The 23,524-nt window shown below is 41.5% G+C and overlaps 1 protein-coding gene across 38 annotated transcripts in view; it reads right to left on the reverse strand.

The window, feature by feature from the left end:
• Positions 1-23,524, reverse strand: part of ABI3BP (ABI family member 3 binding protein) — a 436,219-nt gene that overhangs the window by 164,928 nt on the left and 247,767 nt on the right. For 26 of the 38 annotated variants that reach the window (XM_073664653.1, XM_073664641.1, XM_073664649.1 and 23 more), the window contains 2 exons: positions 21,361-21,435; positions 19,674-19,769 (listed from right to left, as the gene is read on the reverse strand). The exons of 8 other annotated variants lie outside the window; for them this stretch is intronic. In XM_073664653.1, coding sequence (XP_073520754.1) covers positions 19,674-19,769; positions 21,361-21,435 — 171 coding nt within the window. The remainder of the gene's footprint in view (positions 1-19,673; positions 19,770-21,360; positions 21,436-23,524) is intronic. 4 more of the 38 variants (XM_073664660.1, XM_073664659.1, XM_073664650.1 and 1 more) reach the window with 1 other exon arrangement.

Raw genomic sequence — 23,524 nt, forward strand, 5'->3', positions numbered from 1 at the left:
GGACCAGAGCGCTGCCAGCAACAATAGAATATGATCACTGGTATTTTACTACACACATGGCACTTTAAAAGAGTTGTCCAAACTGGTAAACCCTTTTCCATACATTATAAATAAATACTATAGAGGGGAGTGCCTCACACATTGATAATAGTTGACCATGTTTCTGCATAAGTTGATCTCATTGTCATTTATTGATTGATCCCAGGTGTATCTTTATTTTAAAAGGCGTTATCCAAATAGAACAACCTAAACCTCCTTAAAATTCCAAAATTATAGCTGCCATTAGAGACAGCTTAAAAAGTATCTATCATTTAACTTTTTAAAAATGATATAATTGGTACCTAAAATGTGTAGCAAATCAGTGGGGTTTGGGGTTCTGAGATCTACACCAATCACTCAGAAAGTTGCTCTGCAGAATGTTGAGCTTCTGCCTGAGCATACTCACAGAGCATGAATAGAAAGTCTATAAATCTTTAAACATCGACGAAGACAAGACAGGACATTGGCACAAAATGGAAGTAGGTGGATAAGAAAAAGTCATAGAACAGTGTCAATCTGATAATTCTACATGAACTACTTTTAGTTACCATATCCATTAACAATCTGTTTGCACTCAATATGAGTCCCAAGGAGCCCAGACGGCATCAAAACGTTCCATTGTGTTATTTAATGGGACTGTGAGGTATTCCATGCTTCACACATCTTGTATACATGTGTGTAGCTCATTATTTGATTGGATTGGATCAACATCCACTATCAAATATCTAGCAGCAGTAGTCATATGTAGAAGAAGCTGTCGAGCTTTACGACTAATCTGAAACGGTGGAATATTGAGTAAATAAAGTTTAGGATCAAGAGGTATTTGAAGGTCAATGACCCTAAAAACAAGACTCTTAACAATTTCCCAGAAGCCTTGAATACCTGCACAGGACCAAAATAAATGAGGTAGGTCACCCCCAGTGTTGCCACATCCCCATCAGCAGTTGGGGATATTGGGATTAAGTTTATGTAATAGGGAGGGAGTGTGATACCAAAACATAAGTAGCTTATATTGGTTTTCCCTATAAGTAAAGCATGTTGAAGTCTTAACTGAACTCCTCCATTTCAACCCCTTTCTTTAACGCAACAATAGACTTAGTAATGTCAAAGTGATCTCAACATATACTCATTAACATTGAAATTGCAACAGCAAGATGGAAAAGTCGTGGAATTATGAAAATGCTAAAATGATGGCATGCTATTAATGAGGATAACAGTGGTTGTCTGAAGAATGTTCTGCCATATTGAATGCACTTGGGCGTGAAAATCATCAATATCTGATGCTGGCAGCTCCCTTTGCAATTGACGACCAATTGCATCTTGACCTTGCAATTTCAGTGCTAAGGAGTGTATATTGGATATAGATAATACCATAGTAGTTGCATTTACCTTAGCACAGGTACAGAGTATACTGATGGGAAATCTCTAATTATCACTATAAATAATATAGCAGTTGAGATCAACTCTAGAAACCAAATTGTTTTATTTAGAGCTTCTATCTATTTACACAAGCTAACAATGTTATATTCCAAGCTATGTTTGGAGACATTTTTATATAAAAGTTAATATGATGCAGCAAATCAACAGCTATTTTCTTCTATGGGAAACACATGAACTTATGGGATGGTGAATGGATTAAAGCATAATTAAAAAAAATTTGATGAAAACTTTGTGGTCTTAGCTTTGTAGGTCAGAGCCTGGAGTATAAAAGTCATGCATTCCACGTTACTCTGAAATTGCTCCAAATGACTTGTGACTTTTGTATTGAGGTCCGACTATTGAAAAGGGCCACATAACATTTTAATATATTTCATCCTATAATTATAACACTTCATATTTCAAAAAGACAATTCTAAAAATATATTTTTGCAAAACATATTTTTTCAAATGCATTTTGTTGATGCACAAGCAGTAATACTCATATGACACAGCTTTCACCACATTGCAGGTTAAAATATTTAGATATCAAAAACACCCAATAGTTGTGCATCATAATTAATATTTAACAACAATTAAATTCAAATTAGATGCACCTGGACTGAGTAGTACAGGGATATAATCCCTAATTAACATCAGACAACAAAGGAAAAAAACAACGATCAAAAAATCCCATAAATCAGAGGGAAAGTATAAAAGATCATCTTTGTTGATACTATTTAAAAAGATTTACATAGTGCAATAGAGCAAGTAGTGCCGTGGTGTACTAGTAAAAAACACGGGACGTGCTGCACATCCAGGGACAATGAATATATTCATCAGATATCTAACCCAAAAGTAGGGTACTATAGGGTGAATTACATCCACATTCCCCACACATTTGTAAGGTTTCATACACTGTAACAATTAAATATAATTATCCACTAACATTGTTGTAACATTCAAATTCCTTTGGATTACCTGCTGAAGTCAAGAGATGTGGTCACACACTCCCTGGGTGCACGTCCACCCCTACGCGCATTTTGGCGTACCTTCGTCAGGGGGTGCTTTCTAGGAGAGTGGGGTGAGTATTTAAAATAAGTGTCCACCAATCAGCGCCTGCCAGACCAAGGGTGACACATGTAGCGCCACCACTGACCAGACGACCTGTGGCGTTGGCATCAAATGACCTACTTTCTTAGGCATTCCTCACATGTATTAAAGTTGTCAAGTAGTCGCAAATTATGAGCACGGAGTGACTAAAACATAATACCCGAGCACGCTGAAGATACTCGGCGAGCACCCGAACATGCTCGCCAAAAGGGTTAACAGAACATACTTGCTCATCACTACTTAGGGCTTGTGTACACGATCGTTTAAATCAGATGAGTTCTATCTGTTTTTTTTACAGATAGCACTCATACCCATGTTATTCTATGGGGCTGTGCACATGTCCAATTTTTTCCATGGACCGAGTGGTCTATGGTCTCTGAAAAAAAGCCTATGGGTTTGTGAAAAAGAAAATCGGACTGCACTGAATCAACGAGTGCGGTTCGATTTTCATGGACTGACCTAATGGAGAATGTAGAGAAACTTTTTTTTCTTTACCTCTGAGAAAAACAGATTCTATTCTGCTCAAACTCTGATCAGAGTCTGATTAGCATAATCGGACCATTTTTCTTGGATGGGAGAGAAAATGGACCCTATCCTTAAAGAGACCAACTGGGTGTGGGGTCTTATTGGTAAAACTCCATGGGAGAAAAGTATGCACATTAGCCCTTTTGCAGAATGAGAAGAGGGAGGGGTAGCATGAATCTATATGAAGATCATCATGAAGAATTGTACTAAAACTCCATAAACTTATTTTACAAAATATGTACAGAGCAATTATGAGGACAGTAGATAGCTGTAAGTGTATGTTCTTTGTCTATAGAAGAGTTTCCAATTTCTCCATAATTTTGTCATTACGTCAGAAGAACCCTATTAGCTCTGTTTAGTCTTACTTCAAATTTCATATTTCAAAGTTCATTTCCAGTAAAATTAAATTAAATGCTTTAGCAGGATGTTTAGTATATATATCCTCAATGAAATAAAATAAACAAAGTTATTACTCAATCATATCAAGGTTTGGAAACTATTTATTGGCTACAAAAAAAGAGAGGGAGAACAAGACAGTACGTTTATAAACTGATTGGAAAAAACTACAAGGGAATCAAGCGTACCCTAAGGCATTTAGTGAAAGAAACTGCACCCCGTAAGGAGAAGTTGCTGCAGAAATTGAGCTCCAGCTTTGTCTCCCTCCTCTCCTCTGCTCACCTTGATATATAGTCACAATATTCAATGCCCCATTTAGATTTGTTTAATGTCCTGTTAATTGTACTTTATTCAGACCTTATGCTACTATTCAGAGCTATAAAACTAGAACAAAGAAAAAATTGGAGACATAGTCCACAACTTCCAATCTGGCTCCAGGAATTTTTTTTTCTAGTGTAGGAGTCAAAACTAAAGCAGTAACCTGGCTTGTTTCTATGTGTCCACTTTGCTTGTGAAATGGTACCAAGAGCCATCACATTTTCATTTATTTGTCTACCATAACCATATAAAAGTTTTTTTTGCATAAGTTGTAGTTTTAAATGGCACAATTCATTTTACCATATAGTGTACTGAACAACTAAAAAAAATTCCATTTGCGGAAAAACTTTTATGACTTTCAATTTTGGTAAAAATTACCTGGTAATTTTGTTCTATAGGTCAGTATGATTATGGTGAGATCAAATTTTTTAGTTATATAATATTGTTTATATAGTATATATTTTTTTGTTTTGCTGAAAAAATATATGAAAATCTTGCAAAAAATTTTTTTCAATGGATAGAATTGTATAAGGACTTGTATTTTTGTGAAGCAAGCTGTAACATTTATTTGTAGGCTCCATATGACTTTCTGATTCCTTCATACTACACTTCGTTGGGGAGGTGATGTGACTAAGAAATGGTCAGGAATGGTGAGTATGATGGGCATCAGAAATAACTCCTCTTCGTTCCTAACCTCTTAAATGTTGCTGGTATTACTGACAGTGGCATCCAACAGGATTACCTGTTGCAATCAGAATTAGTTCTGATAGCAGTAGTGTAATCTCCAAAGCTCGCATCATAATGGCCAGCAACCACCTGGCGGGCTCAGCTCCTGAGCACACTACATACAGTAACTGTGCAGAAGACTTTTTTCTACTGTAACAGGTCAGTAAAGTCAAAATAAGCTTATATCTAGCCCATAACACAATTGAAATATAGCCCACTTGCTTACATACCCACATGATTGCGCAAATGCCCACTCTTAATCCACTGTCATCTGCTCTTATTACTAGGCTAACCTTTTTCTGGCATGAAAAATATTGTTACAGTAATGGGTCCTATTTCTCAAAAAAAGCTAAAATGAAGCCCAAAACTGTTTTTTTCTAAGTTAGCGGTGCAAAAAAAAAAAAGATCTGGAAATTACCCAATAATTTATACGTGCTTCAAAGCAGTGACAAAAAATAATACAAGCCTTATACAGCCACATCAGTGAAAAAAATAAAATTCTAGAAACACAAAAAAATGGCTGGTCATTACAGAGGTTTTCCCCTTTCAAATTTCTTCACAAAATCTGAATTCCTGTGTTAAAAATAATAAACTTCACATTACTCAACCCTCCCCAGCTTCAATGCTGTCTCTTCGCCATGATGTCACCACTGTAGCCTGTAAACAATCCCCAAGAGCAATGGCAGAAATGTAGCATTGGAGCAGGGGAAAGTGAGTAATGCGAAGTTTATCATTTTTAATAAAGACCGTGTGAAGAAAGTTGAAGGGGGGAAACCCCACGGAAGGGTGAACCCAAAATGTTGTGTGATGTATAGAGGCATCAGGAGGGATAGCTGTTGGTCTAAAGGCCTATTAACAGGCACCAATCAAATATTTGCGCTTATTTACTGGCCAGGTCAAACAGACCCTCATAAACTGATGGGGGCAAAATGACATGTAATACAATCATTCTGTCCCTGTACCGCATCATGTTATCGGTAGCACATCAACAATTTACATGGGCAATGTGCTACCAATGACTTTTATGATAACCTCCAGATGAACAAGCTATTTGCTCTTTGGGCAGGTGATTGACGGCATTGCAACAAGGACCCAAGGAGCAGGCATGTGTTCTTACTCACTAAAAGGGAATGTGAGCACAAAATGTGCCTGGTGCATGAACTCTAAATACAGCCCTGCCTGTTGTGTGTTGGGTGTAGGGTCTGTGATCGTAAATGGTGTACAAGATGCCCTGAAGGAACTTATGTTGGAGAAACTAAGCAGAAACTACAAACCGGGATGAATCTACACATACATGCATTAAGTAAAGAGTAGAGATGAGCGTTGTTCTACTCGAACTGTTCGCCAATCTCAAATTCGAGCTGTTTTGGGCGGTGTTCGAGCCATTCGGCGAACACGAACAATTTGAGAAAAATTCGGCTGTTCGAGGTTATGTTCGATAACTGTTCGTGCACCAAAATCATAACTGGATTTTTTCTCAGTAATGATGAAAATTAATGTTAATACGCAGTTTGAGTGTACAGCGGGGTGGGGGGAGGGGCAGGGGATGGATCTCTGCAGGAACAATGAAGATCTCCATTTTTTTTTTCTCTTTCCCGCATTTACAGTGGGGAGGTGCAATCTGTCAGCCTATCAACAGCGCACACACGGAGCGAAGTGCTTTTTTTCACACAAGCAAGGGCATGTGTCATTGGCAGTGTATGTCACATGTCCTTGCCCTATAAGACCAAGCCATTTTCCCCGTCGCCACCATTTTCTCACTGCTGCAGCTGCGTGTTAGACGGCACCGCTGTTGCTGTGTGCGCTATACCTTGTTAATTTCAAGCCAATTTTCGCACAAATCTACAGATAGCTTGGGAGTAGGGAATAGTTGTGATTGCAGTCCTTTTAAGGACTAGGTTACAGCATTTCCTACGACTTTTATCAGGCAGGTCTGTGCTCTTAAATAGATAGATTGTGGGAGTAAAGACTAATTGTAATTGGAGTCCTTTTCAGGACTAGGTTACATCAGTTCCTATCAGTTTTTGCCAGGCAGGTCTGTGCCAGTGCTGTGCAAGTTTTTTCACAGCATTTGGCTGAATCTAGCAAAGCTAATCCTTTTTAGCCTATTGCAGTGTGTGTTAGTCAGTGGAGTAGCCTATCTGTGTTGCAAGATATACCACCTGTGTATAGAATACCAATTTTTTTACTGCACCTAGTGAAGTAAAATCTTTTGGGCATAGCATCATTCTATTAGTCCATCTATACTGACCTCCATCAGGTTGCAAATTGAATATAATTTTTTTCTGCATCTAGCTCTGAAAAAATATTGGGCTTCTAGCTGTGTGTGGGACTTGTTGTATTAGTCCATCTATACTGACCTCCATCAGGTTGCAAACTGCATATATTTTTTTCTTCATCTACCTCTGAAAAAATATTGGGCTTCTAGCTGTGTGTGGGACTTGTTCTATTAATCCATCTATACAGACCTCCATCAGGTTGCAAACTGAATATATTTTTTTCTGCATCTACCTCTGAAAAAATATTGGGCTTCTAGCTGTGTGTGGGACTTGTTCTATTAATCCATCTATACAGACCTCCATCAGGTTGCAAACTGAATATATTTTTTTCTGCGTCTACCTCTGAAAAAATATTGGGCTTCTAGCTGTGTGTGGGACTTGTTGTATTAGTCCATCTATACTGACCTCCATCAGGTTGCAAACTGAATATATTTTTTTCTGCATCTACCTCTGAAAAAATATTGGGCTTCTAGCTGTGTGTGGGACTTGTTCTATTAATCCATCTATACAGACCTCCATCAGGTTGCAAACTGAATATATTTTTTTCTGCATCTACCTCTGAAAAAATATTGGGCTTCTAGCTGTGTGTGGGACTTGTTGTATTAGTCCATCTATACTGACCTCCATCAGGTTGCAAACTGAATATATTTTTTTCTGCATCTACCTCTGAAAAAATATTGGGCTTCTAGCTGTGTGTGGGACTTGTTCTATTAATCCATCTATACAGACCTCCATCAGGTTGCAAACTGAATATATTTTTTTCTGCATCTAGCTCTGAAAAAATATTTGGCCTTCTAGCAGTGTGTGGGACTTTCTCTATTAGTCCATCTATACTGACCTCCATCAGGTTGCAAATTGAATATAATTTTTTTCTGCATCTAACCCAGCCAATAGTTTTGGCCTAATACCACAGTTTGGCCACTCAGCTCTGCTCGGTTCCCATCCATTGTTTTTTTGTGCAAACAACTCCAGAGTTGTTAATTAGTTAACCACCAAAATGAGTGGAAAAAGGCCTGCTGCTGGTGGAAAGGGGAATAGGCGTGTTGGGAAGGGGAAAAAAGGTTGTGTCCGTGGGGTAGGTGTTAAAGCAACAGTAACATCTGCAGAAGAAAGACCATCTTCCAGCCAAACTAAAATGTCTACTTCTTTTAGCGGACAATGTGATAAGATCCCTTTCTTACGGCCATGCCAATCGCTACAAATTCCAGATGAGGCACAAAAACAGCAGGTGCTTCAACGGATATCAAGTGCTCCTTTAAGTGGGCTCTCCTCCACATCAACTTCAACATCACAAATACTCCAGTCCTCAAAGGTGTCACCCCAATCGCACTTGCTTCCTCACAGCTCCCAAATCTCCAGCTGCCCGTCTGAGTATGAGGTAGAACAGATGGTTGAGTCTGAAGAGCTGTTTACTCATACTATAGCCTGGGAATCAGAGGTCGACTCCAGCGCTTCTGTGAATCCAGACGAGGAAATGATCTGCAATGATGCCCAGAATCTTTATGAGTCGGATCCAGGACCAGACGCAGAAGGTTCTGACCATAATGTAGACCCTCATTCCCAAACTGTAACTCCTGTTGGTTGAGACAATGAGGAAGACGATGATAAGACTCAAATACCTGATTGGAGCGACAACTTTAGTTTTTTGTCAGGGCAGGAACAGGTTGGCTCTGAGGACGACGGGTGTGATAACGCACAGGGTGATGATGATGAGGTTGGAGATCCCACTTACTGTCAACCCACAGTCAGCCAAGAGATGAGGTCAGCAGAGGAGGTGGAGGAAGATGCTAGTGACGACGAGGTCAGGTTGCGCCTTCCTGGACAGAGACGTAGTACTGGAAGCACGTCAACAACTGCATCCTCAAACACAACTCTGCCTCTCACCACAAGTCGTGGTGGCTCTTCAGGTCGCATGGGTGCTAAGCCTTGCATAGCCTGGGCATTTTTTCAGATCGATAAAGATGACCCAACTCATGTTATCTGTAACATTTGTCAGCAAAAGCTAAGTAGAGGCCAAAAAATACATAGTTTGAGTACTTCATGCATGAACCGGCACATGGACATGAAGCATAAGTTGCAGTGGGAAGCTCAGTGTGCTACAATGCGGCCTAGCCGGCCGGGCCAACCGCCGTCTGCCATATCTTGTGCATCCGCGGCCTCTTCATCCTCTGTGACTGGGGGGACAGCAGTCACACCTGTTTTGGGGCGCAGACCTGCCACCTCTTTACCCGCAACAGCCAGCGTGATTGGCAGGTCATCATTTTCTTTGGAGGTGGTAACACCAGCTGGTGTTGAGCGCTGTCCGACATCGATAGCACCACCTTTGGATCAAGGCAACCTAACATGTCCGCCTGCATCTTCCTCACAGACCGGCAGTTTGCCGGGGACACCCTTATCAACCCCGTCTAAGCACAATAGCCAGCCCTCGGTCCCTCAGATGTGGACAAGTAAAAGACCATTTCCTCCTAGCCATGAAAAAGCTAAGAGGTTGAATTTCACCATCTGCAAGCTCTTGGCTACAGAAATGCTGCCTTTCCGCCTGGTGGACACAGAGGATTTTCGAGACCTTATGTCCGTCGCAGTGCCCCAGTACCAGATGCCCAGTCGGCACAACTTCTCAAAGAAAGGTGTGCCTGCGCTCCACCAGCATGTCGCACACAACATCACCGCTTCTTTGAGAAACTCTGTGTGTGACAGGGTGCATTTCACCACAGACACTTGGACGAGTAGGCATGGACAGGGGCGTTACATGTCGCTGACTGGGCACTGGGTAACTATGGTGACAGCAGGACAAGGGGCTGCTGTCCAAGTCTTGCCGTCCCCACGAGTTGTGCGTCAATCCTCTTTATGTCAAAGTTCCTCCACTGCTTCTGCCTCCTCAACCTCCTCTCGGTCTTCCACCTGCACCCAAAGCCTGTCTGGTCATGCCACAAGCTTTCTAACTGCGCAGAAGGGATCCTGCACACCTCCTTACTATGCTGGCAGTAGGGCTCAACGTCATCAGGCGGTTTTTACATTGAAATGTCTGGGAAATGTGAGTCACACAGCTGAGGAGTTGTGGTCAGCTCTGGAGAACCAATTTCATGAATGGTTGTCTCCACTGGACCTGAAACCAGGGAAGGCCGTGTGCGACAATGCTGCAAACCTGGGTGCGGCCCTTCGCCGGGGCAATGTCACACACGTGCCTTGTATGGCTCACGTGTTGAACCTGGTTGTCCAGCAATTTTTAGCCCACTATCCCAGACTAGATGGCCTTCTGCAGAGGGCACGGTCACTGTGTGCTCACTTTCGCCGTTCGCATCCCGCAGCTCAGCGACTTACATCTCTACAGAAGTCGTTGGGCCTGCCACTTCACCGGCTAAAATGCGATGTGCCTACCCGGTGGAATTCAACTCTGCACATGTTGCAACGACTGTGGCAGCACCGACAAGCCCTGGTGCAATACGTTCTGACGTATAGCCTGGGCCAACGAGATCCAGAGGTGGGGCAAATCACGCTGGAGGAGTGGTCTCAGATCAGGGACCTATGCACCCTTCTGCACAGTTTTGAAATGGCGACGAAGATGTTTAGTGCTGACGATGCCATTATCAGCATGACTATTCCGGTGATTTACATGCTGGAGCACATGTTAAACAGAATTCGGAGTCAGGTGGTGGCACAAGAGGAGGTGGAGGAAGTAGAGGAGGAGGAGTTGTATGCGGAAGGGCTAACATCTGCAAGGTCCAGACGGTCGGCAGCACCAAGGCGGCAGGCATGTGAGGGTGGGGGAGATGGTTTTACCAGGGCGCATGGTAGCAGCCAAACTAGTGAGGAAGGTGCAGGAGCCCAGGAAGAAGTGGAAGACGAACTGATGGAAGACTCATCAGATGAGGGAGACCTTGATCACATTTCTGTTGTGCGAGGTTGGGGGGAGAGGACAGAGGAAGGAAGCATGATTGTTACCTCGCCACCAACACAACAGGGACTTGGTGCTCCTGGATGCGCAACACACATGAGTGCCTTCTTGCTGCATTACCTGCAACATGACCCTCGAATTGTGAGAATTAGAAATAATCCTGACTACTGGGTTGCCACACTGTTAGATCCCCGGTACAAAAGTAAATTTGCAGAAATTATTCCTGCCATAGAAAGGGATGCACGCATGCAGGAGCATCAGCAGAGACTGTTGCAGAATCTTACATGTGCTTTTCCACAAAATACCAGTGGTGCACGTAGTGAATCTCACAGTTCCAACTTGCCAACCGTGGGACCATCAAGTGTTCAGCACTCAAACCGTAACAGAACCACAGTATCTGCTGGTAACATCAATTTTGCGGAATCATTTCACCACTTTTTTAGCCCATCCTTTGCAAGGCCACAGGAGACAAGAAGTCTGACACATAGTCAACGCCTAGAGACGATGGTACAGGAGTATCTCCAAGTAAACATTGAAGCCACGACTGTGTCACTGGACCCTTGCTCTTTTTGGGCTTCCAATCTGGATAAATGGCCGGAGCTAGCCACTTACGCCTTGGAGATCTTGTCATGCCCCGCAGCCAGCGTTCTGTCTGAACGTGTGTTCAGCGCTGCTGGTGGTGTGCTGACAGATAAGCGCACACGACTCTCCACTGATAATGTAGACAGACTCACGTTCATAAAGATGAACAAATCATGGATCCGAAACGACTTTTCTACCCCTGTGTCATCCTGGGGAGAGTAAAAGCTTGATGATTGGTTAAAATCACCCTACCAACCGTTTTAAGCTTTCAAATTACTAATCATGTTTATCTGTATCTTGGCTGGAAAATAATTTGGGCTTTGTAGCAGTGTGCAGCACTGATTCTATTAGGCCATCTATAATAAGCTCCACCAGATTTAAAATTACTAATCATGTTTATCTGTATCTTGACTGGAAAATAATTTGGGCTTTGTAGCAGTGTGCAGCACTGATCCTATTAGGCCATCTATACTAAAGCTTCACCAGATTTAAAATTAATAATAATTTTTAGCTGCATCTAGCCCGGAAAATAATTTTGGGGCTCCGAGATGCGCAAGACACATAAGTGCCTTCTTGCTGCACTACCTGCAGCATGACCCTCATATTGTCAGAATTCGAAGTAATCATGACTACTGGGTTGCCACACTCTTAGATCCCCCAAACTTTTCGATCAACCTTTTCATTTTAATAAAGACCAAAAAAATGGTCATTTTTGAAATTATAAGCATTAGCAGGTTGTTAGAAACTGAAATCAAACAGTTTTCAACTCAAAACTTTATTCTAGGTGATGTTACATTTTCACATAGGACCCCTTGTTCGAAAGGAGCTTCTGAACTCTCTCGTCCATTGAATTTGTCAGGTTTTGGATGGTTTCTGCTTCAATTGTTTTGCATGAGGACAGAATACCCTCCCAGAGCTGTTGCTTAGATGTGAACTGCCTCCCGCCATCATAGACACTCCTTTTAATGATGCTCCAAAGGTTCTGAATGGGGTAGAGGTCAGGGGAGCATTGGGGTCACACCATAAGTTTGTCCCCTTTTATGCCCATATCAGCCAGAGATGCAGATGTTTTATGTGCAGCATGAGATGGTGCATTATCATGCAGAAAAATGATCTTGCTGTGAAATACACGGTTCTTCTTCTTGAACCATGGCAGGAAGTGCTGTTTGAGAAAATCCACATACATTATGGAGTTCATCTTTAGCGCCTTCAGGGATCCTAAAGGGGCCGACAATCTCTCTCCCCATGATTCCAGCCCAAAACATTACTCCACCTCCTCCTTGTTGGCGCTGTAGCCGTGTTTGCGTGGGGTGTCCATCAACCAGCCATCCTCCACTCCATCCATCTGGACCATCGAGCGCTGCACGGCACTCATCCGTGAACAAAACAGTTTTGAAATCAGTCTTCATGTAATGTTTGGCCCACTGGAGCCGTTTCTGCTTGTGTGAAGTGGATAGAGGAGGTCGACAGGATGGCGTATGCACAGCTGCAAACCTCTGAAGGACCCTGCATCTTGTTGTTCGGGGGACGTTGGAGGCACAAGCAGCTTCAAAAACTTGTCTGCTGCTATGACAAGGCTTTTTTGCCGCTGCTCTTTCAACCTGACGTAATTGCCTGTAGGAGAGAGTCCTCAATTTGCCCTTATCAGCACGCACACATGTGTACTGTGAATCAGCTACATACTTCTTGATTGCCAAGACACTTCATCCTGATCATCGCACAATGTTGATTGTAGTCATGCCTTGACCTAAACACTCCACAATTTGTTGCTTCTCAGCAGCCGACACATCCTTTTTCTTTCCCATTTTGGCAGAAAATGTAGGCTGCTTAATAATGTGAGACAGCCTTCTTAAGTAGTCTTGCCTTTCATTGGACACACCTGCCAAACTAATTAGCACAGGTGTCTGCAATTGCTTACAGTGATATAAAGAGCCCTGACACACATCACCATCAATGAGTTTAACTGACAAACAAACAAATTCTTCCCTTATCACTCCTAAACACTTTTTGCATAATAATTTGGAACACAGTGTACATGTGCTTTTCCACAAAACACCAGTGGTTCACGTAGTGAATCTTACAGTTCTAACTTGCCAACCGTGGTCTGTATGGAGTTGTTCAATAAAGGGCCCAAAATTAAGATAACATATATGGGAGAGGTCTCTATGAATAGGAATTCCTAAGTATTTGATACCCTGTGAGGGCCAGGCAAAGGGAAAGTTGGACTGGATGGAATCCTATATGGATTTGGGGAGGGAGACATCGAGGGCCTCAGACTTCGCTGCATTGATTTTAAAATTTGACCATGTAACAAAGTGATCTATTTCAGCCATAACAGCATGGATGGATATATGTGATTGAGTGACATATACTAGGACATCATCAGCAAATAGAGAGCACTTGTACTCGGTGCCTCCCACCTCAATCCACCTAATATTGGGGTTATGGCGAATTGATGAGAGCAGGTGCTCCGTCACTAGGATGTATAAGAGAGGGGACAGAGAACATCCCTGCCTTGTCCCATTGGTGATTGTGAAAGGTGATGAAAATGTTCTGACGCGCCCCCTGGGCCTTGGGACACCCGGAGCCGGACCCTTTTTGGTGGATGCTGGTGGTTGTAGTCTCCGTGGCGGCAACCCGGTTCCGTGGCTCAGGGTGGTCAAACCAGTGGCGGAACTATTTATGTGGTTTTGATGTTTAAATGTCCGACTACGCCACCCGTGGATTGCGGTCAGAGTGAACCGCCGCTCCAGGGCAGACCGCTGAGGCTGGTGTTGTGGGTGCAGCAGAGCGTAGCATAACTCCCCACGGGAGGAGTATAGCCTCAGGGCAGTGTATGCGGAGGATGGGGGTGATGGTGCAGGGCAGCAGCAGTAATGACACGGAGTCAGTGATGCAGTCCAGGTCCTTTACTCACAGTTCTTATTATCCAGACCACGTCTGCAGGTAACGGCTGCCCACGTCGTACTGTGCTCACCAGGTGAGGGGCTCAGACAACTCCCAGATAACTTTGGAGTGCTTCACAGGAACCCCTTTGTGTGTCCTTTGTCTGGCCTTTCTTACCAACCCTTCTGTCCGGCTGCCTCGGGCCTCCTCTTGGTAAACTTGGCGCCAGTTTCCCTGACCCTATGTGGTGCCTTCCTAGCGGGTGTAGCGAGGGGCTGCGCCACATAAAATGTCACAGCCTCCTGTTTCTAGCTGAGGGTCGTTTCCTGCCTCCACTAATTTCGGGGACCGGTCTCCCCCTTTGGCCTGACCCCTCCACGCAGGTGGATTCGGGCGTGCGGTGGCGACTCGCCCGTCCGCACCCCTGAGATCCCTTTGTTCCTCGTTCCTGGAGCCTTCTCCGCTCCTCTTCCTTCCTTCTCCCTCTTCCAGGCCTGGGCCTCTGTTACTAGGCCCGCCTCCGGAGCAGAGCTCATGCAGAGCCCCTGCTCCCTGCCACTTCTGCTCAGACTTCTCTGCACTGAACTAAGATGGTGCCCACCTTTTATACTCCCTTCTCAATGCACCCAGGAACTGCTTCCTCCCTGCTCCTGCACTACAGGGTTCCCCTTCCTCAGTGTTCCCTGCCCCCACTCCAGCCAGGGACAGGGACTGTCGTGCCCATCTCAGGGGCATATTGGTCGCCCTGCCCCACGGCAATGTGGTGTAATGCATGCAGGTGTCGGGTCCTGATCCACACTACATCCTTACCTGAGAGTGAGATATCACACCTCTGGGTGAGGTGCAATACCTCTGTAGCAACCGAGCCCTCAGGGTGCTACAGTTCCATTTATCTTCAGCCTAGGTGACGTATTGAGATACAGGGCCGTGATTTTGGCTATAAAAGGGTCCCCTAGACCCCTACCCCAAGCTTTTTAAGAGAATCATATATGGCGTGCCAGGAGACTCTATGGAATGCTTTCTCAGCATCCAACGAGAGTATCTAATTACAAATTTTTAACTGCATCTAGCCCAGGAAATACTTTGTGCCTAGTAGCAGGGTCTGCTAGTCAGCGGATTATCCCGGCTGTTAAGCAAGCTACACCACCTGTAGTTTGGACACTTCATTTTTTCAAAGGAAATGCTTCGGGACCACGGGATACTTAGTGAAGAGCATCAGGAGGCACCCCAAGGCATAGGGGCTCGGACTGGCAGTAGGATGCATTGCGGTGGACAGCCGAGCTCGATCCTTATAAAAGCTTTTTAACTGCAGCAGCTTTAGTGGACGCTACTGGAGCTGGAATTACGCGGCTGCTGGCATGAGACTTGCCCTCCAATAGATCCTTGTAAATGGATTTAAAGTGTATTTATTCAAATTAGAGAGACAATTTAAATTAAAAAGCTTAGAGCTGTCTCCACCACAGGGGGGCTCGCTCGACCCACCAGCGGACAGGCACCAGTATTGGGAGAGGGGGGCTGGCCGTCAGGGTTCACCGCGGCTCTGGCACAAACCCGGCGACACGGAGGTGGCACGGGCAGGAGCGGACTGAACGTGTCGGCTTCTCACTTTTTGGATTTTAGAAGGGCATGACATGCCTATATCTGTGTCTCCCCCTCCTTTTACTCCTCCACCTCTTTTCTTTTCGCATGACTATATGTACTTGTCACTTTTCCATGTGTTAGTTGTGTCTTCTGAGCAGTTTGTCAGCTTTTGGACACCTTTGAAGGTGTTTTCTATGTGTTTCTATGTGTTTTTGTTTGCCTGCCATTGGTTTTAACGGTGTTCGAAGGTGTTCGACGAACAGTTCGACGAACAGTTCGGCGAACACACGGGTGTTCGACGAACCGAACCGAACTCGAACACTACGGGGGTGGCTCAACACTAGTAAAGAGCTTGATACACCTGTAGGAATATAATTCTCTGGTTCAGTACACAGTATGGCAATGTCTTAATACTGAAATATATTTTTAAGAACAAGAGACAGATAGAAAATATGGATATCCAACCACTTGTAATTTATTGATACAAGGACTCAATATAACCACGATCATGGTTGTCCTGAGGAAGAAGTCTGTATACTTCAAAATGTGTTGACTAAATAAACCAGTTATACTCGAGTTAGCATCCTTCATCCTTTCTACATGGCAGCGCAGAATTAAACCCATTTGTTTCTCCATTTATGTTTCATATGTTGTGCTCTTTTGTTAGTCATTCATTTGTAACCTTTCTTGATGAAGAGGCCTCTGTGCTCTGAAAGCTTGCAAATACATTTTTTCTGGTTAGCCAATATTACTATCACTCCTACAATATTTTATTTCTTTTACATAATGGTACTTGCATTGAGAAATACTACAAATTCATAGACATGTTTAAGTCATATTAATGTTGCAAGTTAATATGATTAATAAAACTAGTGTGTCTATATGATATAGACATTTCATTATCTAAGAAAAGTTGTATATATTTGGAATGAAAGCTACAATAACACCAGTAATCCTGAGCCCTGTACTCTAGATATGTTTGCAGGTACTGATGCAGACTAGGTTAGAGTACTGTATAACTGTCATGCCAGACATGAACCCAGAAATGCCATATATTTCTCGGGCCCAGTAGGCTGAATGACATACCAATAGTTCTATGGTTCATTTCTGCAATCAATTTTGACAGTCACAGATTACAGTGCTCATAAAGTATTTGGGTGCGGTCCCAGCAAAACGTTCAGCAGTGTGGTCTCAAGGTTTTCTATAACTACAATGTGCCACCTAGGGCAAGAATTCACAGAATGCCACAACAGAGCTGTCTAAGAACTTTCCGGTCTGTGAAAGAATACAAATGCATTTTTCAAACAGAAAATGTTTACCTAAAATATAATTTAATGAAATGGAACAAAAGATTCTAAAACATTTAATTGCTCTTTTGGAAACCACTAGTTGTTTTATGAAAATGCATACTCCACCCAAACAACCAATTTTAACTTTAAAAGGTTTACTTGAACATTATGTGTATATCCATTAAGGTAGGTCCACATGAGGTGGACATGCTGTGTATTTTAGCAGCTGATTTGCACAGTACTAAGCATGTGCATTAGATTTGTTAAATCTCATCCACATGCTGTTGAATTGTTCCTTATGGAAATATACCTGTGGCATGTAAATTTTTATCTACAGTAAATCCACTGAAAAATCAGCATATTATACATATGTTTTGTAGCAGATTGCTACTGAAATCTGCAGATGGATTTGTGGCATAAAAATTTGTTGAGTGGGATCCTACCCTGGCGGCGATTACATTACAGTTATTTTACTATTGTCAATAGGTTAAGTATTAGGCTGTGTGCCTACGATGAGCTTTTGGTGAGTTTTTTACACTGCGTATTTTCGTGCATCAAAAATGCAGCGTACTACAGTTTCAGCAAAATGGATGGGATCTATAGAAATCTCATGCTCACTGTGCTTTTTTTTACATAGCGTAAACTGACCTGCGGTGCGTGTTTCAAATCTGCAACATGTGAATTTCTCTTGCGGGTACCCTGAGTTTTATGTGTCGATTTTTCCCACAGACTTGCATGAGATGCGATAAATCCACAAGTAAAAAAAGCACATTTTTAGTGTGATTCAATATTGCATGTTGTCCGCATATGACTGTGTTAGTAAAATTTTGTCAAAGCCAAATACCAGGAAGTATCAAAAACAAAGCAGCTTTTTTTAAACCATGACATACTAACAAGAAACAAAAACACAATGTCAAAAACACGATAAAAATACAATAAAAATGCTTGTAAAGAAACACACTCAAAAACGCAATGAAAACGCAAGTAACCTAATTTAGCAACATCAAAAATTCACCAAAAGCTCATTGTGGGAACATAGTCTAAAGGAAGGTAATATAAAACAACGTACAAGTAGCAGAAAAGTTTTTCACTTTCACTATATTAAAACTAAAATATGCTGTATATTCTCTGCTATTTCATATAATGGTATCCAGTAAAAAAAAGTATAAAGTATATGATTTTTTTACCATGAGACACTATGGTTGACATATGCCACTGTATGTCAGATGGCTCCCTTACATATTGTATTGTTGGTTGACCGCATTAAATCAACACATTCGGCTAACATATATTTGTTAATGGCCAGCTGAGGAATCTAACTCGTTCTAATAAATGCAGTAAATGGCATAGAAATAACAAAAATGTTATTTACTTCAGATTCCCCCAATGTTGCTTTGGTGGCCTTCACCGCACTCCGTTTACTTCTCTACCCACATTAACAGTGCAGCCAATCACTGGCCTAAGCAGTCTGCCACCATTCAACATTGAGGTAAATGACGCCACAGCCACTTAAGTTCTTTTGTTGTTTTAGGCCATTTTCATACAATTAAGCTAATTTTTGTCAATCCAGAAAATCTCAGTAAAATGTTTTGGATATTTATAATTTGATATTTTATATTGATTCACTTTGCAATATGACATTCAGTTAGTTGGCTTACTAAGGAAATTGGAAAAAAAACTATAATATTAGAGGATGCTAATAGCTTTCATAATGCCACCTCAAAACACCATCACTAAGACTCAGATTAAACTATGACATTGATTTTGCAAAATCTTTGTGCAATGTGGAAACTAATGAATAAAACCTGTAAATATATTTCTAAAACCATATGTTTGCATCCCATACAATAGTTGTAATCTCCACTAGAAGTCACAAGAGCCTTACAAAAAGGGATCCTGCATAGTTACATATTGTTTTTATCTGCAATATAGGGAAAAACATAGATGAATGTACGGACGCTGAATAATGAAACAACTAATTCTGCAAAAAACAGAAAATTCTAACACAATACTGACATAAATCTGAGCTACATATAAGTAAAACCATATTTATGTAAGCTTTAGATCCATATTTCAGTCCGTATTTCACTATAGCCATGCACGAGGCCCTACTTGGAAAGCTGATTAACTGTAAATCAAAAGAAAAATCATAAAGTTCAACATTTCCTTACTCAGCAGATAAATATTTTATCTAATGGCTATGCAAAGATATGCTAAAAATAGAAAATCCAAGTCATCTGAAAAAAAAGAATACACCAGTTGCGTAATAGTATGCGTAATACTATAGTGAATAATACTAAGGACCAGGGGTCACTCATTACAGGTGGAAGAAAGGCAATTCCGGCACCTAAACAGGAAAGGGTTCTTTACAGTTACAGCAGCCAGATTGTGGAATGCCCTACCACAAGAGGTAGTAGTGGCAGACACTATAACAGCTTTTAAAAAAGGGCTGGATGATTTCCTCGATACACATAACATTATGGTTATAGTTACTTTAGTGAAAAAATGTACAATTGGTGGAAGAAGGTTGAACTTGATGGACCTAGATCTTTTTTCAACCTATGTAACTATGTACTATGTATTATAATAGTTGCAGTGAATAAAAACTATCAAGTTCCAGTATATTACCAAATAAATCCCTTGGAGGATCCACAGTAAGGACAGGTTCCAAAGTTGCTATTCCTTCGGACCCATCTTGTGTACCATTTGATTTTCTTACAACAGCTAATGACAATTTGTAAAGCAACATAAATAAAAATTAGGAAAAAAACACCCATAATAACTAATGCAAACAAAATGTTATACATTTTTACATACCAGCATCAAATGTTTTAACGTCTGTAGATGTGCACTTTATTGTGCTAGAACGTGTCCCTTTTTTGAAGCACTTACTGCTGAAATGCAGAGATTAGTGGATCTGATGGGATTCAAATTTGCCAAATCAAGTGGATTTTACTGGGAAATTCGAATTGTTGCAAATGTATTCTCCGCAAAATGAATATCCATTATTATGCTCTGTGTTCTGGAGAGACCCGAGGGCATAATAAACTTAAGATGTAGGAAAAAATCCCAAACAACTAATACTCACTTCACCGCTCACCTCCGCTTCTCACTGTTCCTTGTACATTCCTCAGCGCATCTTCTAAAGGCGCTGCACACTGCACCTTCATGCTACGCCAGGTTTTCCAGATGTAACTAGGCCTTGGACAACCCTGCGAGTGCTAAAAGTGCGTGTCATAATATTGCCATGACCTTATAACGTGAAAGTGCAGAGACATCCCGGGCCTAGTCGTGGACCCCAGATCAGGACTTCCAGTCATGACTAGGCCTGAGATGTCTCTGGGCATTTGTTACCACTTTACAAAGCACTCTCTAGACCGGATTTCTGACTGCGATAAGGCCTGGAAGTCATGGCCCACTGTAAAGATGCAGTCCACAGTGGTGGTAATAATACGTTCTGAGGACCGTATGTAGGAGAGTGACCGGTGGAGCTGTCTGGAGAGGTGATGGTTGAAGTGGATATTAGTTTTTTTTTAACCTAAAAGAAAACCGGCAGAATTACAAAAAAATCCGCATTCTGGAGAATATTGATTTTTGTAAAGTTCGAGTAGAATACAAACCCATTTCTACTAAAATGTATTTAACTTCCAGTAGTTCATTTAGCAATATTTAAACAAAGAAATTCAGATAATTTTGTCTTGACAACTAAATACATAGAATATACAGTATCTGACTCGAGAGATCTATAGAAAAAAAAACTAAAAAAGTCCTCTAAATAACAATGTAGTATTAAAAAAAAGCAACAAAACAAAAACAGAAGAGAGCAGAGTGGCAACATAGTTCACATAGTGAAACAACTAAATGTATTCCTTGCTATTCAGAACATATTTCTAACTTCATACTATTGTAGATAATAAACATGTGGATAAAGTTCTATGTAGACTGCATTATTATTGCGAAAGAGTGTTCCTAAGAATGCTTGTTTCACAATAATCAAGCACTCTAAACAGGCTGTCGATTACCCGACAAACCTACAAAACCCTCTTAGCAGCACATCGTCCTGTGTAAACAGGAGCTGCACTGCAGGCAACAATGGCAGTCTAAGCACACTGAACGATCTATCACTGCTCGTTCAATGCACACCTAAAGAACAGTCAGCCTGTGTAAAAAGAGTATTAAATGACTGTCGATTGATAGGCGTTCACTGATTGGCGGTCATTTAACGTTACAAAATCAATTAATGTAAACTCACCTTAAGACTCATGCTAAACTATATCTATGGAAGCAAGCGAATTGAACATTGATATAGTATTACCCAAAGAAGCTGTGTGTTCATCTGTTGTAGAGGATTCAACTGGTAAATTAGTTACTTGGAAAAAAGGATGGGTTACTGTGGGTACAAATAAAGATCCAGTTGGTGCAATTGCATGAAATAGACTGCATGAAATGATTGTCATGGAGAAATCGAGAATACTAATACTAATGCAAGGATACTAGACAGCTTGCATATGTGCATGCAATGTGTTGCATCAATGAAATAAAATGCTAAAACATACAGCCAAGTATAGTTAGATATTGCAAATTCTAAAGCGGGGAATATATTATACAGCCATAAATAATCCAATCCAAGCATTCAAGATTACCAGCAGAATTTAGGGACATGCTGTATATTCACACAGGTTTAAAAGCAGATTGAAAAAATGCATACAAAACCGGCAAAATCACCACAGGCCTAACAGTATTAATACTGAATATGTGTTAGCAATAACCGAGTAATAATAGTGTCATAATTGTGTTTACTGAAAAAACAGCAACAGCATTACACTGACATTCCTATCTCTAAGGACCTATCTGAATAGGTGGAACTAAACACCAAAGTTTGTATGAGATATTATGTGCCAATCAGAAAAGAGAAAAATGGAACAGTGGAAATTTAGATACTGTGCTTCATTGTTTTTAAATAGTTTTCTACAGAAAACACAAAAGAATTATTGTGGCTGACTTGGAATGCTACAATAGTTTGGAAACTGATTGGTTATATTTATACAATGTGGTTAGAAATGTGTCATTTAATAGTCCGTGCATACAATCCTTAATATTGCTATAATTTATAAACAAAGAAAAACTGATTTTTATGGGATTTATTCTGCACAGTTGCCAACTCACATTTTTAGGCAATTCCCAAACCCAATAAATTTTGAGCAATTTCTAAAGCAATGAACCTTGATGTTATTAAATATTTAAGTAAGTAACAGCAATAATAATGGTCACATTAATGGAGTATTCTCAAGTTTGCAAGTTATCCCCTATCCACCGGATAGGGGATAACTTCCTGATCACTGGGGGTTCAGCTGCTGTGACCCCCACCGATCCCGAGAACTGGAGCTCTGGAAGAGCCGTGTATGAATAGAGCAGTGTTCGATCATGCGCACTGCAGCTCCATTCTCCATTCTTAATGGAATCGGCGGACATAGCAGAATGCTCCACTTGGCTGGTCTTTGGCACTCCCATAAGATTGAATGGAGTGGCAGTGTGCATGAATGACCACTGCTCCATTCACACAGGATTCTTCAGTGCCCTGGCTCTCGGGATTGATCGTGGTCTCAGCAGTTGGACTCTCAGCAACAGGGGATAACTACCAGACTTGAGAATGCCCCTTTAATGTGCTCAGACGGTAGCACTTTAAATAATATATTATTACAATGCACCATTGCTATTATAAGAACATTGGGAACATGTTCCTGAAGACTAGCTACATCCTCTGTTCTGGCAGTACATTTAACTGAAACATTTACTAAATGAATGCCCAAGATGTACACAATTGTGTAGAACAATTTCATTAACCAACAATTGATTCTCAATGTAAGAAACCATATAGTAAACATTCTTTATGCATCCAGCTGTATTAAACAATTTATCGATATATGCAAAGATATATCAATGTATGTTTAGCCAAACATATGACAACAGGAGAGTCTTTAGCTAATGATAGTCTATAGGCTTCATATGTGTGCACATTTACAGAATTTCTTGGTGTATAGGGAAGACGGTGGCTCAGTGGTTAGCACTGCAACATTGCAGCACTGGGGTCCTGGGATCACATCACACCAAGGATTTGAACCCAGGACCCCAGAACATACAAACTCTGCAAGTAGTTTGCATGTTGTCCCCATGTTTGCGTGGGTTTCCTCCGGGTTCTCAGGTTTCCTTCCTCACTCTAAAGACATACTGATAGGGAATCTGTGTGACCTCCAAGGGGGACAAGGCTGATAATGTCTGTAAACCGCTGTAATATTAATGGCGCTACATAAGTGAGCAAAATAAAGAGAGAAGATACAGATTAGATATTAGAAAAAACTTTTTGACAGTGAGGGTGATCAACGAGTGGAACAGGCAGCCATGAGAGGTGGTGAGTTCCCCTTCAATGGACGTCTTTAAACAGAGGCTGGACAGACATCTGTCTGAGATGATTAGTGAAT

The sequence above is a fragment of the Phyllobates terribilis genome, unplaced genomic scaffold, assembly GCF_046119375.1.
Source record: "Phyllobates terribilis strain yellow unplaced genomic scaffold, ASM4611937v1 Scaffold_2__4_contigs__length_985480577, whole genome shotgun sequence".
In the NCBI taxonomy this organism is placed as follows: domain Eukaryota; kingdom Metazoa; phylum Chordata; class Amphibia; order Anura; family Dendrobatidae; genus Phyllobates; species Phyllobates terribilis.